Here is a 17,518-nt window from a genome sequence, read left to right on the forward strand (position 1 = left end):
TATACAACTATAATCGCCAGACATGCTCTCCTCAGACGAGCGTACAGCTGTCCATGCATCCAAAGCCCGCAGCGACGCCGCCCTCGTTGCTAGTATCGCCCTTGGTGCGTAGCAGATAGCCAGCCTCCTCGTTGTGAACCACCTTCCCGGTGTCCTGATCCCACACCGTAGTGCCGTAGATGCCAAGCTCGCAGATGACACCGCCTTCCTCGAGGTTGCCGTTGCGGAGAATGATGTTATCCTGTTTGGGCGGCGTGATGAGCTCCATCAGGATGTACGAGCCCCAGTGCGTCTCGGGCGTCTTCTTCAGGAACTCGGGAATGTCCTCGCGGTAGTGGTTGTTGCCGCCGCCCTCCCTCTGCGGCTTGAGAACGTAGCTCTTGCACAGCTCCGGGTCCTGCGCGATCTTGCGCGCCTTGAGCCCGGCCTCGGAGGTGTCCATCGGGAAGATGTTGGTGAAGGTCTCAAACACCGCGGCCGTGCTGGGCGCGTCATCGGGGATGAAGCGGCCGAGGATCGAAGGCGAGGCACCACCTGCCGCCGCCGTCGCCGCTGGTCTCGGCGTCGCCAGGACTTGCTGGATCTTCTTGCTGCCAGCCAGCTGGGTCAGGACGGTGGGGCACTTGACGGCGGACGACCTCTCGAGGTGGTAGCGGGCCTCCCAGGCGCTCTCGTCCGGGTAGTCGGACGGGTCGTACCAGCATCGCAGGTACGCGACGGCGACCTCGAACACCTTGTTCGGGTCCCGGGGCAGCTTGTAGAGCAGCTGGCGCTTGGGGGTGTCGGCGATGGTGGTGTGCTGGAGGAGCTCGGAGAATGGGACGCGGAAGACGGTGACGGGGTCGGCGGCGTCGTTGACGAGGGCGTACTCGAGGTGGCGCTGGTCAAAGATATTCCTCTCGCCGCCCTGGACGACGAAGATGACGCATTTCTTGTGGCCGAGCTCCGATGGACCGTAGGCGTCGTAGGCGGCGCGGATGCCGCCGGAGAGGCCTTGGACGCTCTTGTTCTCGGGCAGGTCGAGGGACCCGGACTCGATGGGTTGATCCAGCAGAGGATACTCTGCCACGGAAAGAAACCTACGTGCGTTTAGGATCCTGTACTTCTTTCTCCTTCTGAGATGTGTGAGATTACTTATGGAGGAGCGAGGTCCGGGATGAAAGGCCACCAAAGGATGAAGCTATCGTGTTAAACTCGACCTGCTTGACTTGGCGTTTAGGTTGGCCTGAGGAGGTATCCTGGTGGACAAGATAGTCTGATCTGAACAATCCCAGGGAGAGACTCTGTACATCATTAGTCACATTGCCTGAAGCATCGGTAGACTACGCACTTGAGTATATCCCTCCTTCTTCACTCGCACATGGGTATCCCATAGTTTGCCAATGAAGTCGTCGCCTCCCTTGACCCTACGCGTTGTCAGAATTGTTCTCTGCGGCCGTTCAGACTACACTTGATGCGTGACTATCAAGCGGAAGCAGAAACATACTCATCCACCATGGCACTTAGGAACTCCTCATCCCTGCTGATGGCGGCATAAAGCTCATTATACGTCTTTTGCACGGATCTCGCCTGCTCAAAGCATCCCTTGGGGAAAGGACTAGGGAACAGAGTTACGGGTACGTTTACCGCAAGGATACCTTTGGGGTCCGACTCCGGCGTCACGACAGTAGGAGGCGGCCGGACTGACAAGCCGTTGCCGATAGCCCAGTCCTTGACGGTCTGGACGAGGGCGTCTTGCTCCGACTGGGAGAGCCGGGGTGGGTACTGCTCCCTCGTCAGCGTCGGGTTTGCCATGCTGCTGGTGAAATTTTTCTTGATGAGACTGAGTCTAGAGCCCTGACTGCAAGTTACGATGGTCCTAAAATTGGATGACTTGGTGTTGTTACGACTTGGTGATTAATAATTGCAAGTTGGATGATTTGAGTCGAACGAGAGTAGGAACAGCGACGAATTGTCAAGGTTAAACCCCTTTTCGGTGGTGAAAAGACAGGCCTGACTTTGGTCTGAAACAAAAAGAGACTCAAGCCAATTGTCGAGTCTACTGAGATTATGTGAAGTCAAATACTACCGGATGAGGAGTGAGTGTTCATGTCAGTGAGGTATGTCTGGCGGGGGAGTGACGAGAAATCGGCTGCCCCACCACAAACTGCTGGTCTGGATTTCAAATGGCCGGTACCTTCGGTGTACCTTAGCTGGTAGGTACGATGCGCACAAGACGTGATCAATCTAAGTGGGGAGGACTTTCAAGCAATGACTTGACTTTAGGCTACACGGAAGCTCAACGCTTTTGCAACTATTTGGACATCAAGTCCAAATATTGGTCATCGGCTTTAATTCTACTAATTGACCTTGGACGGTCTTCTGCAAGAGTCCTTCAAGGTAACGGAAGACGTCTCATGGAAATACAAACAATATAATGGCGGGGTCGGAAGCCTGGAGGTCAGTTCGGTGCCTGCGATTTACCCCTCCATCCCACTCCGATAAGGGACTTCGGCTCTTCGCACGGCGGGCAGGCAGGAACGACCTCTGCTAAGGTGCCTTACTTCTCTTAAACCCGAAAGATCGGTCACGTGTCGACGGGGACGTGCTGCAATCTATCTAACCTTATTTGGACTGGTTCCGCATACCTAGAGATACTTTGCCTTCATCCAAAGCGTTCAAGGCGAGGTACCCTGCGGGCCTGCTTGACCAGGGAAGGTGGGGCTTGAGCAGGTCCATTGCGACTTCCGCGACTTCTCCAGACTCACGCGTCGTGAATTCGACATTGGTAACCGAAGCGGCAATGCCTACAACTTCCTCGAGATTGGTACCACCACTTCCTCCTACCACGACCACCACTTTCCAGGCCCCCTCCCGCTGACCCGACCCAAATCTGGTTGATCCGCCTCATTCTTCTTTCGGTATTTCCTTTACACAGTCTTTCCCGTATCCGCCACTTAACTCCTACCAGTGGCTGGTCTTCTTCACAATCGTCGACTACCTCTTATTTGGTGGAACAAACCCATTTCCATTTTGTCGAGACTTCTCGGCCTGTCTAGGCCTCAGAGATACAGCTCAACTTCGGAAAACAGGCAGTCAGCACGACTTTCTTCTCCCCTGCATTCGACCCATCCGACCAAGTAATCAAGGACCACTCATGCGCTTTGTTACCCGCCTCGAAATTCGCCGTAAGTCTGGCTTCACAGTTGTTGCTGTCTATCCCTCTCACCAAAGCCCGATACTGGTTCTTTCATCATATTCTTTCACCGGTGGCCCATACTTCCGAGGTCGCTACATTTTTCTGCAGCTATTTCTCAAGCTTTTCGCCTTTTTCTCTCACAATCTACCTTCATACACAGATTGCTTCAAGCTCGCTAGACCACTGGGCCCTGCTTTCACTACCCATGCCTGAGATCTGCGTCCTTCATACCCTCTTTCCTCAGTCTGGTGCTAATTATTTTATCATTTTCTAGCCAAACTCATGTCCTAAACGGCAGCCACCATGGAGGGCAATGAGGATGATCCCTTCAACTGGGACGTTGAACGGCTGGTACATGAGCTATGCACCACTGAAAGTCGGCCATGGCATCCGAAGCTTGTGAGCAAGAGGCCCAACCCGGTAATTCTCGCAAAAGCACTCCGTGAGCATGACATTGACGGGGAGACGCTTCTCACCTACGAAGATGTCATGCCCCCTCTTGACGGTCTTCTCAGGGACCTCGGCATCGTCAAGATCGTTCACAAGATGACGATTGTCAAAGCCATCAACTTCCTCAAGTCGAAAAGCCGCGATTATCGCCATCAGAAGATCGAAATGGCAAAAGAGGAGGCAGATAGCCAAGAAAGCTCGCTGGAGCTGCATATCAACGGCGAACCGGAGCCCGCAGCTCTAAATCCCAGTACCACAGAGGACCCCTCAACGACTATCACAACGCAAGACGTCAAAATGAGTGGCACCACGGATCAAGATGCATTGACCTCCGTCGTTGAAGAGAAAGACATGCAGACGAGCGAACCCCCTCAGAAGAAGAGAAAGATGGCGCCAACCTTGATCACTAGTACTGTCACCGGGATTGGCAACATACCTATCAGTACCCCAGCTGACGACGTTGTTACTCGGAAACCCATGACAGCAGATACCCGGCTACCTTTGTCGAATACGACCCCCAGCGGAAGCCGCGGAAAGACACCGCCGGCCATCCGAGCTGTAACAGACGACGCTATCTCTCGAGATCTCGATAAAGCAAGCACAAGGCCTGCTCCATCACCCACAGCTTCCGGAAGAACCCATCCGGATACTCAGCAAGTGGACCAGAAGCTTGTCTCAAGATACAATTCTCTGGGGGCGTACTTTGGACCCGATGCGCTCATTATCAGCCGTCAAGTCCCTCAGTCGAGCCTTGCACCTGGTGCAAGCTCCGTAGATGAAGGTAGCAACACTTTCCACTTCGTTGCTAGGGGCGTGATTCCCACCGGACACAGTCGGCAAGTCCACCGAGCGTTGCAACGACTGCTGCGCACGAACGACAAGTCTCTGATATTGTTGCGCAACGGTGTGTCTCCTTTTGTGGAGCCTGAGGAGGAAGACGAGATTCTTCCGGTATTCGGGGATTCCGATGACGACGAAGGTTACGACACAGAGACAAGAGACGCCATCGAGGAAGAGGAAGAGGAGAAAATGCGAGAAATGGAACTCAAGTCTTATCACCTGACTTCGGATGACGTCGAACGTGTACTAGAGGAGGAAATACAGCGGATTGAAGCCGCTTGGGAGGAGAGAAAACTACTCAAAAAAGAGTGGAAGGCCAACGCCATCTGGAACAAGGCCCGGCGCACTGGTCTCATCCGACAAATAGCGAGTGCTACATGTCGACTCGAGGCTCTTAACAACCGCATAGAAAAGCTTTGTCGAGAGATCAAACTGAACGAATGGCCGGCTGAAGATCAGCTGCGCAAACAAGCAAGGTGCCTTGAGTCTAGCGTCGAGGACCGAAGAGCTGAAAAGTGGCTTCTCGATACCTTACGAGGACCCGAACCTATCCGACCACTGACGATGCCTAAGAAACGGCCAATTGCGGCACTACGGCCCGATCTCTCTGACGAGGATGGCGATCTTATCACCAGCGGCGACGATGACGACGATGACGACTTCGTGATTGACGACGATGACGAAGTGGGGCTTGACGATATGACAAACGCGCTCCCGCCCGTGGCGAGCGCGACTCGCCCAGAAAGTCCCATGGATTTGGACGACCCTGAAGAGGTGTCAATGCAGGAGCCTCAACCTCCGCGATTGCTGAAGGACGAGTCTCCAGCCGACGCTCCGGTCGATATGAAATCCGACCTTGGCATAATTGACTTGACAATGGTTGACTCCGAGCCTGAGGATGAAGCTGAGCTTGAGCCCGCGCCCCTTGAGCATGAGCTTGAGCTTGCGCTTCCTGAGGTGGATTTCATCTCTCTAGTCACGCCTGAAAAGCCAAGGGCATCAGCAGCCGCAACACCAGCCCCCGAAAGCGATTTTGAAGACCAGCCACAGCCAACACAGGAACAGCTAGAAACCCCATTCGACCAATATGGAAAAATTGGGGACATCGCGCCGACGATATGGAGAAAGCAAGGAGACAACAAGCGACTTCTGATCTGCGTCATCTCACGGCTTACTCCGCGATGGAGAGTGGCCTTCTTTGGCATTATCTACAGCATGGATCCCGCTGATATCTGGACGGACTTCGTGATCACCGCGCTTGAGGATTCGCCTGAGAATCACAGCCAAGAAAGTGCGGTCGAGCTCGGCACCGTCATTGCCCGCTTGTTCAGAGTCTTTGCACTATGCAAGCCGGCGGCTGCCAATACCATCACTAGAAGGCTTAACAACAAAATCAAGATTAAGAAGATAAAGGGTAAGGTAGATCAGTTTGAGGATTTCTGTCAATTCGTCAAGACTGGTATACTGCCCAACTTTCATGAGAGTACCCGAGCCAAGAGCTCTGGCCGCCGTGGAAGCTTTGATACTGAGGAGTCCCAAGGAGACTTTACCGACGACGATATCGAAAACTCTCCGTCTAAGAAACGGAAGACTTTGGTGGCCATGGATCAGACCGCTATAGATCTCCGCGAAAGCGACCGACGCCGGAGAGAAGAGCAAGAGCAGCGACGAAAGGAATTGCGCAAGAAGCTGGCAGCATCCGATACCATCTCGAGCGACAAGTCACGTCTCATTGTCAACGAAACCAAGGAAGATGACGAAGGCCTGATCTACATTAACAGCGAAATCGGTCGACGCATCAAAGACCACCAAATTGAAGGTGTCCGCTTCTTGTGGAACCAGATCGTCTACGACGCCAAGGTGCGGCAGGGATGTCTGCTCGCTCACACCATGGGACTCGGTAAGACAATGCAGGTAATCACATTACTTGTTGCCATCGCCGAGGCCGCACGATCGAAAGATGAGTCTGTTTTGTCACAAATTCCAGAGGACCTTAGACAATCCAAGACTCTGGTACTTTGCCCGGCCTTACTTGTCGACAACTGGATGGATGAGTTGTTGATGTGGGCTCCTGATGGTGTTCTGGGTCACTTCTACAAAATGGAAGCCGTCGTCAATGCACTAGAGAGAGCCCCCATGATCCGGGACTGGGATAAGACCGGCGGCGTCATGATCATTGGCTACGATATGTTCAAGAAATTGGCCGCTCCCTCAGGAGGCGAGATGTTGACGCCCCTGGAGAAGTCGATTGCGCAAATACTCACAGAAAGCCCTAACCTTGTTGTTGCGGATGAGGCTCACAAAATGAAGAACCCTGAGTCATTGATAGCTATCGCAGCCGCCAAATTCAAGACTCAACGACGCATCGCACTCACCGGTTCACCTCTGGCAAATAATGTGATAGAATTCTATTGCATGATCAACTGGGTCGCACCTAATTATCTGGGTCCCCTGTCAGAGTTCAAGGACTACTATGCCGAACCGATTCAGTCTGGCCTCTACGAGGACAGCACTGGAAGTCAATATCGAAAGGCAAAGAAACAACTTGCTGTTCTGGAGGCTACTGTAGCGCCCAAGACGAACAGAGCGACGATCAAATCCTGTCTCAAGAACGACCTTCCGCCAAAGATGGAATTTGTACTTACTGTTCCCATGACGCCACTTCAGGGCAAGCTCTACGACGCTTTTCTCGCTGCCCTCAACAATGACGCGAACGTTGCAGGCGTCAAGACTCTGGGTGCCAACATCAACTTTAGCCTCATCGTCAACCACCCTCGTTGCTGGCAAAAGAGGCTTATTGAGGAGCGTGCGGCGTTGCTAAAGAAAGAGCCGGCTAGCCTAACTCTGTCAAGCACAATCATCAGCGAGGGCCTGAAAATCCTGCAACGAGAGCAGGATGTGCCTTCGCCTGCCTTGTCTTGGAAAGTGCAGCTCCTCGTCGGCATTCTGGACCAGTGCGAAAGAATGAAGGAGAAAGTTCTTGTATTTTCACAATCAATCCCGACCCTGGATTATCTGGATAATCTGTTCAGGCAGCAGCGGAGAAAGTTCTCTCGGCTGGATGGTAGCACTCCAATCCATAAGAGGCAGCAACAAGTCAAAAACTTCAATAGTGGTGAGAATCAAGTCTATTTGATTTCAACGACAGCTGGTGGGGTTGGCCTGAACATCCACGGTGCCAGTCGTGTGGTCATCTTCGACTACAAGTATAATCCCATTCACGAGCAGCAAGCGGTAGGCCGAGCATACCGCATTGGCCAGCGAAAGCCGGTATACGTCTACAAGTTCATATCTGGCGGGACATACGAACAAGCGCTTCACAACAGAAATGTATTCAAGACGCAATTGGCGTCACGAGTTGTGGACAGCGAGAATCCGAAAAGATGGTCTAAGAAAGATAATGAGTATGCCAAAACTCGCTGGGAGCCCGATCAGGATGACCTCAGTCCATTCGCCGGCAAGGACGTTGTTCTCGACAGCCTGTTGACCCACCCAGGCATGTCTCAGGGCATACGCTCGATTATCATGACGGATACCTTTGAAGAGGAAGATACGTCCGAAATCTTAACGCCTGAGGACTTGAAGGATGTGAGGAACCAGGTCTACATGAATTCTATCCGCAACACCGACCCAGAGAAGTATCGTGAGATGGAGCTGGCACGGATCGCTAAACTTGGCGCTCCAGCCTTGGTGGGTGCAACATCATACATGCCACGAACAGTCACGCAGACCTTTGGTATGGCTGGGAGCAGTGGCCAAACAATGATTCCAACTCCAAACCTCCCTCAGAGGCCTGTCTTCAACACATACCAGGCATTTCATCTTGTGGAAGGTACGAAGACCTTACCCGAACCGATGAAGCCGCTGCAGATTACGCCTGTGCCTGTGCCTGTGCCCGGGGCTCTGGCAACTCAGATTGACGCTGCACCGATACAACAAGCTGCCGCTCCCTCGCAGTCGAATCAGCCTGCAACTGTCGGTTCTGATGCGCAAACTACGAAGCAGCCTGCTGAGCAGATATCAGTAGAGGTAAAGTTGACCTTCAGATTTCGGTGAACATTGCTAACATGATGGAACGTCACAGCCTCAGGTAGCTGGTCCTATGCCCATGCCCATGGCTGGTGCCAATACCTTCTTTAGGGCTCAGCAGACACCAAGCTCTCCCCCGCCTGGAGACAAATCTCTCTCATCCCCTGCGGTCAAGAGGTCCAAGAGGCCCGGAATTACTAATTGGGAGGAGCAGTTCAAGCATAAAATTCTCGAGTCACTCGATACGATAACGGACTCGGCGATAGCTGATGCGGTCAAGGAGGACAAGACCGTCCTGGCTGACCGGATCGCAAGCTCGACATGGCTCGTGAGATCAGAGATGAAGGAGGGAGAGTTGCCAAACCACTCGCATATGAAGGAGCTGTGCAGCTTGATGACAGACCCGAGATTTGCAGCCGCTGTCATCACAGGACATATTCCTCCCTCTCAGCTTGCGTACGCGCCGATCGATGGGCTTAAAAATCTTTCGAACGAGTTGGCGACGCTTCAGGAACACCAATTCCGCGAAAAGCTTAAGCTGGGTCAAGACACGACTGAGGAGCCTAAAGTATGAGCCCGACCTCATTCCATTGCTCTGCCATTGCATTTCACGTCTTTCAGTACTCACTTATTCAGCAAGCCTTCTTTTTTTGCGGCTAACGACTTGGTCAGCAGCATCCGCAGATCGTTTCCGACATACCCAAACCCTCTCCAAACGTTCGCCGGGCGAATCCTTTCCAGGAAGACGACGACGACGATTTGGATTTGCTTCGGGAGGTTGCGGAAAGAAGGCGACATCGCGCGCCCAGGCTTCCCACATGGGCAAGCAAAGCAGTCGAAGAAGGAAAACTTGGGGAACAACGCTGCACAGGGGAGCCCTCGTCATCAGCGTCGGCGTCGGCATCAGCAGGGCAAGGTTTGTAAGTGCGCAGGCTAGGCGTTTACAGGCGTTTACTTCAGGTTGTTCTTCTTTTAGGGGGCATTTTCAGGCATCTTCGAAGGCATGGGCGTTTAACGGCATCGCGGGGCTGGCTTTATGATACCCTTTTTGGAGGCGTTCTTTTGGAGGTTTACTGATTTCGCGTGGAGGACTCATCAAGGGCGGCGTAGGAGTCACATGAGTTGATGCCAAAAAGGCATGCAATAACACCGAGAATCGGTACGCCTAGGAATTCGGCTCAAGGCTCACTCGGGATAATCAGAATCCTCAACTCCTCAACGTTAACGCGTGGTGGCGGATGCAATTAGTGATACTCAAAAGACTATCTGTTGAGATCGCAGAATTCCGTGTCTTACTTCTTACTTGTGTGGCTGACTGTATCCTCGTATTTGTGATGTCGGATGGAACAAGCTGATATGGCTGCAAGTGACCTCGGCGAATGATGACAACGTACCCTAACGGCTCATCCTGGCCCCATACTCCATATTCCGCTGGCAGCACCAATATCAGGAGGGGGCAGAGCACAGTTGAGACATGGGCGGGACATTGGCGATGTGACAAGTGACTAAGGCAACGACAACTGCAGCCCTGAAACATTCAGAATTCCTAGGAGGCAACCCTACGAGTCTGCCTCGTTGCTTAATCGCCTTTGATTTCATGTGTCTATCGTGCTTATGTGCCCTTTTGTTGTGCCCTCGTACAGCACTATTGTAATCGCGGGAATTGGGCCTGGCAAAATACCGCTCTTCGGAAGCGGAAGCTATTACCTATGGGCTATACGGAACGGGCTCTGTCATGTTCGGTCTCGGAAGACGCCGGCGTAGTGTTCGTACGATTGAATTTGCAGGATCCACAGTGGTGTTTCCAGAAGAGCAGGGGTGTTGAAGAAAGGCCATGTGGGCATAAGAGAAAGAAGACGTTGGCTCTTTGCTTAGTTTTGCGTACCTAGGCAGATAGGTTCCGCGGAACTCAAGCGAGCAGCAAAGAAGAAAAAAGCCAGCAGCAAACACCGAAACTGGGGTGGTATTACCAAGAGAATCAAATAAAAAGGGACAAAAGGGATCTGACCTCAGGTCACTTTCACATTTGCGCAGCGGTGTTGAGTTGGTCTGCCAATCAGGTGTCATCAGAAATTGGCTATAGACGAACAGTGATTGGTTCAAGTGCCGACTTTCGGTATTCGGAGACCCCACTTTACGGACTTAGGGGTCCCACCATCAACGCCGTACAAGACAACCCCGGCCCCATGGATGGGTATGTACCTGAGTACATTATAACGATGGAAGATGGTTACCGTCTCTGCCACCTGGCCCTGAGGGACGCTGAGGATGGGAAATCGCGTGTAGCGGCACCCCCAACCCACCGCCTAGAACCTAGAACAAATGCGATGCGTTAGGTTGGATCTCGGGGCGGGTTGCCCAGGCCTGACCTGAATCCTGCCCACCACTCACACGAGTCCCAAAGGCTCCAAAAATGCGCAAGGCCGCACCTACCACACCCTGTGCCGAGTCGCTGGTGCGGCGTGCCGTTGGGGTGGTGTAGTGGTGCAGCGGTGCTGGGGTTCAAACTTCAGCCAGATGGCGGGGCGGCCGGTCGGCACAAGGTACACTGTACCTACCCTGCTACCTAGACCGTAACCCTTCCACTGCGCCCTTGGGGATTTGGTGTCATGGCGACTCTTCACCAGAGACACTAAAATAAAGGACTTGTCCGAGAATCTGCTCGTTTTTCTCGCTTCCCCTTCCCGTTTTCTCCTCATCTTGCTTAACCTCTCTCTTCCCCCCCTTCTTCTCCTGTTTCTGCTCTTTACCAGCAGGAATACCGTCCCAATTGTCGATCACAAGAGTCGACCGCTTCTTTCTGCCCATTGACCTGTGTTCAGCCCCTCAGCGCTGATCACTTTTCTCTGGCAAACCCGCTGACCTCACTCGCATCCACGTCTCGCGCGCGCTTTGAGTCGCCACACACCGAAATCTACAAATCCAGAGTCGCACACTGTTCTGTTCCGAAACAAACCAAACTTCACCAACAACCTCGAAGAACGAAAGCGCAGGATTTACCTTTACCCAGCCTTTCGAAACAACCATGGAGGCTGCCCTTCGTCAATCCAAGGCCATGTGCCCCTTCTTGAAGTCGGCCTCGCCCGCCAAACTGCGCGCGCTGTCCACCTCGGCTCGTCCCCACGCCATCCAGGCGGCGCCCCAGACGACGGCCGTCTCTCCTTGCGGAGGAACAATGTCCAAGTTGCAGCTCCTCGCCCACCGCTGCCCCGTCATGGGCAAGGCTCTGACTGTTCAGTCTGCCCAGTACGGCCATGGACGCCCGGCCAAGATGGGAAATTCTTCGTCTGTTGCTGGTATCCGCGCCTTGAGCACCAACTCCAAGCCCGGCCGCGCCAACATCCACACTAGCCGCAGCAAGGATGCCCGGGCTGTTGATGCTCCCTTGCTCAACAAAGGTATGGAAACCACATTGTGAAGAACAAAAAGAAGGAACCGTCCTGGCTAACCATTGACGTAGCCCAAGCTCCTCCCGGTATCCCGGCAGCTCGTCAGAGTGCTGCTTCGACTGTTGGTATGGGCAATTCGGATGCTTCCAAGGCCAAGTTCAACTACGAGGCCTACTACAACGCCGAGCTGGAGAAGAAGCACAAGGACAAGTCCTACCGCTACTTCAACAACATCAACCGTCTCGCCAAGGAATTCCCCCGTGCCCATATGGCTGGAAAGGAGGAGAAGGTTACCGTCTGGTGCGCCAACGACTACCTCGGAATGGGCCGCAATTCCCACGTTTTGAAGTCGATGCACGAGACCCTGGATGAGTACGGTGCCGGCGCTGGTGGCACGAGAAATATCTCTGGACACAACAAGCACGCTGTTGAGTTGGAGGGCACGATTGCCAAACTGCATGCCAAGGAGGCCGCTCTTGTCTTCAGCTCATGCTATGTGGCGAACGATGCCACTTTGGCGACTCTGGGTAGCAAGATGCCCGAGTGTGTCATTCTGTCGGACAGTCTGAACCATGCATCCATGATTCAGGGTATCCGTCATTCTGGAACGAAGAAGATTGTTTTCAAGCACAACGACGTTGCGGATCTCGAGGCCAAGTTGGCGTCGCTGCCGCTTCACGTTCCCAAGCTGATTGCGTTCGAGTCCGTTTATAGCATGTGTGGATCGATTGGCCCCATTGAGGAGATTTGCGACTTGGCCGAGAAGTACGGCGCCATCACGTTCCTCGACGAAGTCCATGCTGTCGGTATGTACGGCCCGCACGGCGCCGGTGTCGCGGAGCACTTGGACTTTGAAGCGCATCAGCAGGGCCGCCCCAAGGGCAGCATCATGGATCGCATCGACATCATCACTGGTACCCTCGGAAAGGCATACGGATGCGTTGGTGGCTACATTGCTGGCAGCGCCAAGCTCGTCGACATGATCCGCTCCCTCGCCCCTGGATTCATCTTCACCACGTCACTCCCGCCCGCGACGATGGCCGGCGCAAAGACGGCCATTGAGTACCAAATGGACTACGACGGCGACCGCCGCCTTCAGCAGCTCCACACCCGCGCGGTCAAGGAGGCCCTGAACGACCGCGACATCCCCGTCATCCCCAACCCCTCCCACATCATCCCCATCCTGGTTGGCAACGCCGAGCTTGCCAAGCAGGCTTCGGACATGTTGCTCCAGGACTACCAGATCTACGTGCAGTCCATCAACTACCCCACGGTCCCTGTCGGGCAGGAGAGACTGCGCGTCACGCCCACGCCTGGCCACAAGAAGGAGTACCGCGACCAGCTGGTCCAGGCGCTCGACGAGATCTGGACCAAGCTCGGCATCAAGCGCACCTCGGAGTGGGCTGCCGAGGGCGGCTTCATTGGCGTCGGGGAGGCTGACGCCGCCCCTGAGGAGCCCCTGTGGACCGACAACCAGCTTGGCATCGAGCAGGCTGCGAAGGAGATCAAGGCCGCGGGAAACATCAGCAACGGCTTCGTCGAGGCCCTGCTGGAGCGTGAGTCCAAGGCGACGACTGGTCAGGCCGTGAGCTCTGCCATTGATACATTTCACGTTCTCTGAGGTGGTCTGGTTTTTTCCGTTTCGGAAAAACCTAGCACCAACCATTTCAACGTTGATATCTGAAAGCAAAGGGGAGCTCATCGGACCTAGACCACGTTCTTTGGAGCGATCAACAAGTGTTTTGTGTGATTTGAAACCCACGTCTCGTGGCCACAACTGTTCTCCTTCGATTTGAGACTAATGATCTCGTCTATATGATGGGATCTGATTCTCAGTGTTGGTCGCAATAACCAATAGTTTACAAAATATGAATGTCATTTATTGACATATTTATTCATCAACCTCTGCCTTTTTCTTTTTAGACGTGATGTTATTGTGATGTTGTGTAGCTACCTCGTGAGAGTCATCCGAAGTAGTAGCAAACCCGCCGGGTTACTTCATGCATCACTGACATTTCGGAATCGTAAAGTTAATTTATGCGAATGCGGTCTTTCCGTCTCCGGGCTCGGCGAGGAAAACACAGCCCGATGTAAACCCGGCACTTGCCCAGACGGGTCTCCGCGGTGCCCGCCCGCCCCATCAGCTGGGGTGAAATGAGATGGGATGGGATTGCCACGGTGAAGCATGAGGCGTGCGCCACACCTTTGTACCAGATTCAGCGCGCCAACACCAGAAGCGGACTTTTCGTAGGCGTGGCTTGGCCCGCCCAACGCCTGACTCAGCAACTCCGACGGAGGCCGGCAACGCAGAATTGCTCCGTCTCCGTTCGAGGAAGCCCTCTTTATTGGTTGGGGGAAGGAGTTCCCGTCATTGCCAACTGGGGTGGTGTTGTTCCCACCTTTTGACTTACACGCAGCTCAGGAGATCCGTCATGAGAAAGAGCAGGCAACTCAAATGAGAAAGGATTACGACGCGAATTGGGAAAATCTTGCTAAGAAAGGGTGTTGTTTCATGTCTTTTACTTTAGTCTTTAGCTCGACTGTTTCTATATTCGATTTCCTACTCATTACATCTTTTGTCGCCACTTATGAGTTCACGCTGAGAGAAAGACACTGGCAGTTACCACAGAAAAATGGACGTTGATCATAGGACCAAAGGCCCGCGAGCGTGTACGACCTGCGCCAAGGCTAAGGCGAGGTGTATTTCGGGCCCGGATGGAAGTAACAAATGCGAACGGTATGTTATCTCTGTCGTATTCGCATAAACCGCGAGAACGAAGCACTAACTGGGAGAAACAGATGCCACAGGCTTCGCAAGCCGTGCGGTTCGCAGACCCCTGCGCCGCCCAGGGCGAAGAAGGAACCCAAGCCCACCAAAGTCTCTGAGCTGGAGAAGAGGCTGGATGAGTTGACGACGCAGTTGAGCGCGACGACGCAGCAGGGCGGCGTTGGAGGTGGCAGGCACAGCAACAGCACCACAGAGGTCGCGACAACCGTCGCCAACGGAACCGTCGTCGGGAGCGCCAACTCACCGCTTCCGCCCAGCGGTAGCATCGCGCCGGCGTCAGCCAAGATCCCGATTAACTGTGACCACCTCTTCCCGCCGGAGGAGGTCATCGGCGGCGGGGGCGAGGGGGGTTGGTCCGACGCATCGCCGGCACCGAGCGCGTCCACAGCGGATGATCACCATACCGTCGGGAGCAGCCAGGCTGACAACAACGGCGCCTCAGGGATGGGATCTACGTCTACGACGACGAACGAGTCGCCCTGGCCGCTGAACAACGAGCAGAGCAAAGTCCTCAAGGTGTTCCTGGACGACATGCAGCCGCTGTACCCCTTTGTAATCGTACCCCCGCACATGAGCCCGACGCAGCTGGCCGCCGAGAGACCGTTCCTGTGGAAGGGCATCATGATGACGGCGTGCCACCTGGACGCGACGAAGCAGGTTCTGCTGGGTGAGGAGCTGTTGCAGGATATCGTGCAGGCGGCGTTCATGAAGCCCAAGAAGAGCCTAGATGTGCTGCAGGGGTTGCAGCTTCTGATTGCGTGGTATCACTACAACATCAACAGCTACCAGCTCACGAACCTGCTATTTCTGGCGCGATCGATGTGCGTTAGTTTGGGGTTCAAGGATAGTCCTATGCAGCTGGCCGAGCGAGGCGGGAAGGGGACGGGACTCTCTATTAGTTTCCAGAAGCCTGAGAGTGAGGCGAGGAAGGTGCAGACGCCGGAGCAGATATCGGCGCAGTTGGAGCTGATGAGAGCTTTTGCTGGGTGTTATTATCTCAACACACTGTGAGTAAACTCCTTCGAACGCGGAAAGGGGGGTGGAATTAACGATGATGGGGGGAAAGCGTCTTCACGACGAATAAGCGGCCGGACGCCTTTATGAACACGACGTACCTCGAGACCTGCTGCCGACAGATTGAGGAGGCGGCAGAGTATCCCAGCGACGCGCTCCTGGTCCACCTCTTCAAGATCCAGCAGCTCGCGCAGACAATCTCCCTCACGCTCGGCACGGAGAGTACGAGCTTCCAGTCGTTGCAGCTGCCCCTGACCATGGTTGTCCAGAGTTTCCAGCAGCAGCTCGACATCTTCAAGACGTCGCTGCCGGAGCACCTCAAAGATAATGGTACGTTAGACGCTTGTTTCAGCCTTTTAGTGTGATGTACCTGACAAAAGGTACAGTCGGCCTCCTCGCGCACATCAGCATAGCCCAAGTCCTCCTCTATGAAATCGGCATCCCCGAAGCCCAGGGCCCGGCGTCCTTTATCTCCCTCACGGAACGCCTCGAGCTCCTCTGGGGCTGCTGCAGCGCCGCCAAACAGTTTCTCGAGATCCGCTTCCCGCTCAATCACCTCAGCCTGCAGCCGCGATTCACCTGCCTCAGCTCCTCGGATTTTTTGTATGTTTTCATCGTGTGCCTAAAGCTCATGACGCTCGACCAGGTGCCCGGGTGGGACCTGCCGCTAGTGCAGAAGCACCTCGACCTCGGCGGGGTCGTCGAGAGTCAGGTGGCGCACTTGGAGGTTTTTGTGGCGCACCGGAGCGGGAAGTTTAGGAGGGCAGCGGCGGATGCGGCTGCTGCGAGAGGAGAAGGAGAAGCGACAGGTCCAGCGACGGATGTGCCGGGTCCGAAGGTGGTTGATCCGTTCGTAAGGCTGACGGAGATGCTGCGGTACTTCAAGGATATCGTCAAGGGCGAGCTGTGCGGACTCAAGTCGCAGCCGGCGATCCAAGAGCCGATTCAGCTGCCTGCCAACTTGTCGGACGGCACGCAGGCCATGATTCGGGATCTGGATGCGTCGTTTTGGACGGGCGTGCTTGGGGAGGATGCTGCTGGGACGTGGGATGTTGGGAGTATGTTCCCTTCCATGGACTGGACTGCCACGTAAGATTCGCGGCCCGTGGCTGGATCATGCGCCCGAAGACGAGGGGCTTTGGGGGAATTTGTGTAGGACTACCGCCAGCGGAGGACCGACAGGAACTGCCGCATACGAATGTGATGAATGATGACATGGAAAAGAAAGAGCTCTCTTTTCGCCTTCTTAGGGGGTCTTTGGCATCGTACCAACGAACAGAGGAACATGGAGAGGAGGGTGTCTTTTCGACGGACCATCTCTCGCTACTCCCGATCCAAAAAGGAGATACGGGAAAGGGTTGTCCTCTACTTGGACGCCAAGAAAAGAGGAGGTTATTGTTTAGGGAGTTTCCCATGAGGAGTTTAGCTGGTTCACCCAGAATTTCATACATCTTGTATTCTTATCTCTATGACACACGGAAATCTCAATCTAAAACCTCTCAAGCTACCTGGTGCGCAAAATACTGATGTGCTGAAAAGAATTGCAAAGGATAGCATTAATTAGGCTATGAAAGCACCGTTGTGTCTTCTAGACGTGTTGAAACCAACGTCTCGATTCCTCACTGTTCGCGAATACAACAATACCTAACTCAAACGCTCTACGAATCTCAATCATTCCTGACTAAGATGCAGGTGGCATCACAAGCGTCAATTATCCAGTGATGAGCCAAACAGGTAGTTGGTGTCGTCACCGACAACCCCACCATGACCCGCGTCCCGCAGCCATCGGCACCATCGGAGAAGCGGCCGTTCCGTCCTCGGCCGCAAGTA

At 54.1% G+C, this 17,518-nt stretch overlaps 4 protein-coding genes across 4 annotated transcripts; 3 read left to right on the forward strand and 1 right to left on the reverse strand.

The window, feature by feature from the left end:
• Nucleotides 1-31: 31 nt before the first annotated feature.
• On the reverse strand, nt 32-1,794 carry BDZ83DRAFT_756681 (glutathione synthetase; the record flags this gene model as incomplete). Its single annotated transcript, XM_060514783.1, has 4 exons — nt 32-1,079; nt 1,135-1,283; nt 1,331-1,406; nt 1,487-1,794. The coding sequence occupies 4 exons, from the start codon at nt 1,792-1,794 to the stop codon at nt 32-34; spliced, it is 1,581 nt and encodes a 526-aa protein (XP_060359825.1).
• Nucleotides 1,795-3,481: 1,687 nt separating this feature from the next.
• Nucleotides 3,482-9,071, forward strand: BDZ83DRAFT_756682 (SNF2 super family protein; the record flags this gene model as incomplete). The annotated part of the gene is made up of 2 exons (XM_060514784.1): nt 3,482-8,497; nt 8,553-9,071. 2 exons carry the CDS (start codon nt 3,482-3,484, stop codon nt 9,069-9,071), a joined length of 5,535 nt encoding a protein of 1,844 aa, XP_060359826.1.
• A 2,451-nt stretch (nt 9,072-11,522) lies between these two features.
• Nucleotides 11,523-13,507, forward strand: BDZ83DRAFT_589141 (5-aminolevulinate synthase; the record flags this gene model as incomplete). The annotated part of the gene is made up of 2 exons (XM_060506204.1): nt 11,523-11,895; nt 11,958-13,507. The coding sequence occupies 2 exons, from the start codon at nt 11,523-11,525 to the stop codon at nt 13,505-13,507; spliced, it is 1,923 nt and encodes a 640-aa protein (XP_060359827.1).
• Nucleotides 13,508-14,271: 764 nt separating this feature from the next.
• Nucleotides 14,272-17,193, forward strand: BDZ83DRAFT_637231 (uncharacterized protein). The gene is made up of 4 exons (XM_060509292.1): nt 14,272-14,623; nt 14,686-15,681; nt 15,741-16,018; nt 16,075-17,193. The coding sequence occupies exons 1-4, from the start codon at nt 14,520-14,522 to the stop codon at nt 16,779-16,781; spliced, it is 2,085 nt and encodes a 694-aa protein (XP_060359828.1). The 5' UTR covers nt 14,272-14,519; the 3' UTR covers nt 16,782-17,193.
• Nucleotides 17,194-17,518: the final 325 nt, after the last annotated feature.

This window comes from Colletotrichum acutatum, assembly GCF_030867785.1.
Source record: "Colletotrichum acutatum strain CBS 112980 chromosome Unknown BDZ83scaffold_135, whole genome shotgun sequence".
Classification (NCBI taxonomy): Eukaryota; Fungi; Ascomycota; class Sordariomycetes; order Glomerellales; family Glomerellaceae; genus Colletotrichum; species Colletotrichum acutatum.

Bases quoted from the DNA above. Each gene is read 5' to 3' on its own strand.
- BDZ83DRAFT_637231 (XM_060509292.1), top strand. From the start codon at position 14,520: ATGGACGTTGATCATAGGACCAAAGGCCCGCGAGCGTGTACGACCTGC. The intron at 14,624-14,685 runs GTATGTTATCTC...TGGGAGAAACAG, and splicing joins GGAAGTAACAAATGCGAACG to ATGCCACAGGCTTCGCAAGC. The intron at 16,019-16,074 runs GTACGTTAGACG...CAAAAGGTACAG, and splicing joins GGAGCACCTCAAAGATAATG to TCGGCCTCCTCGCGCACATC.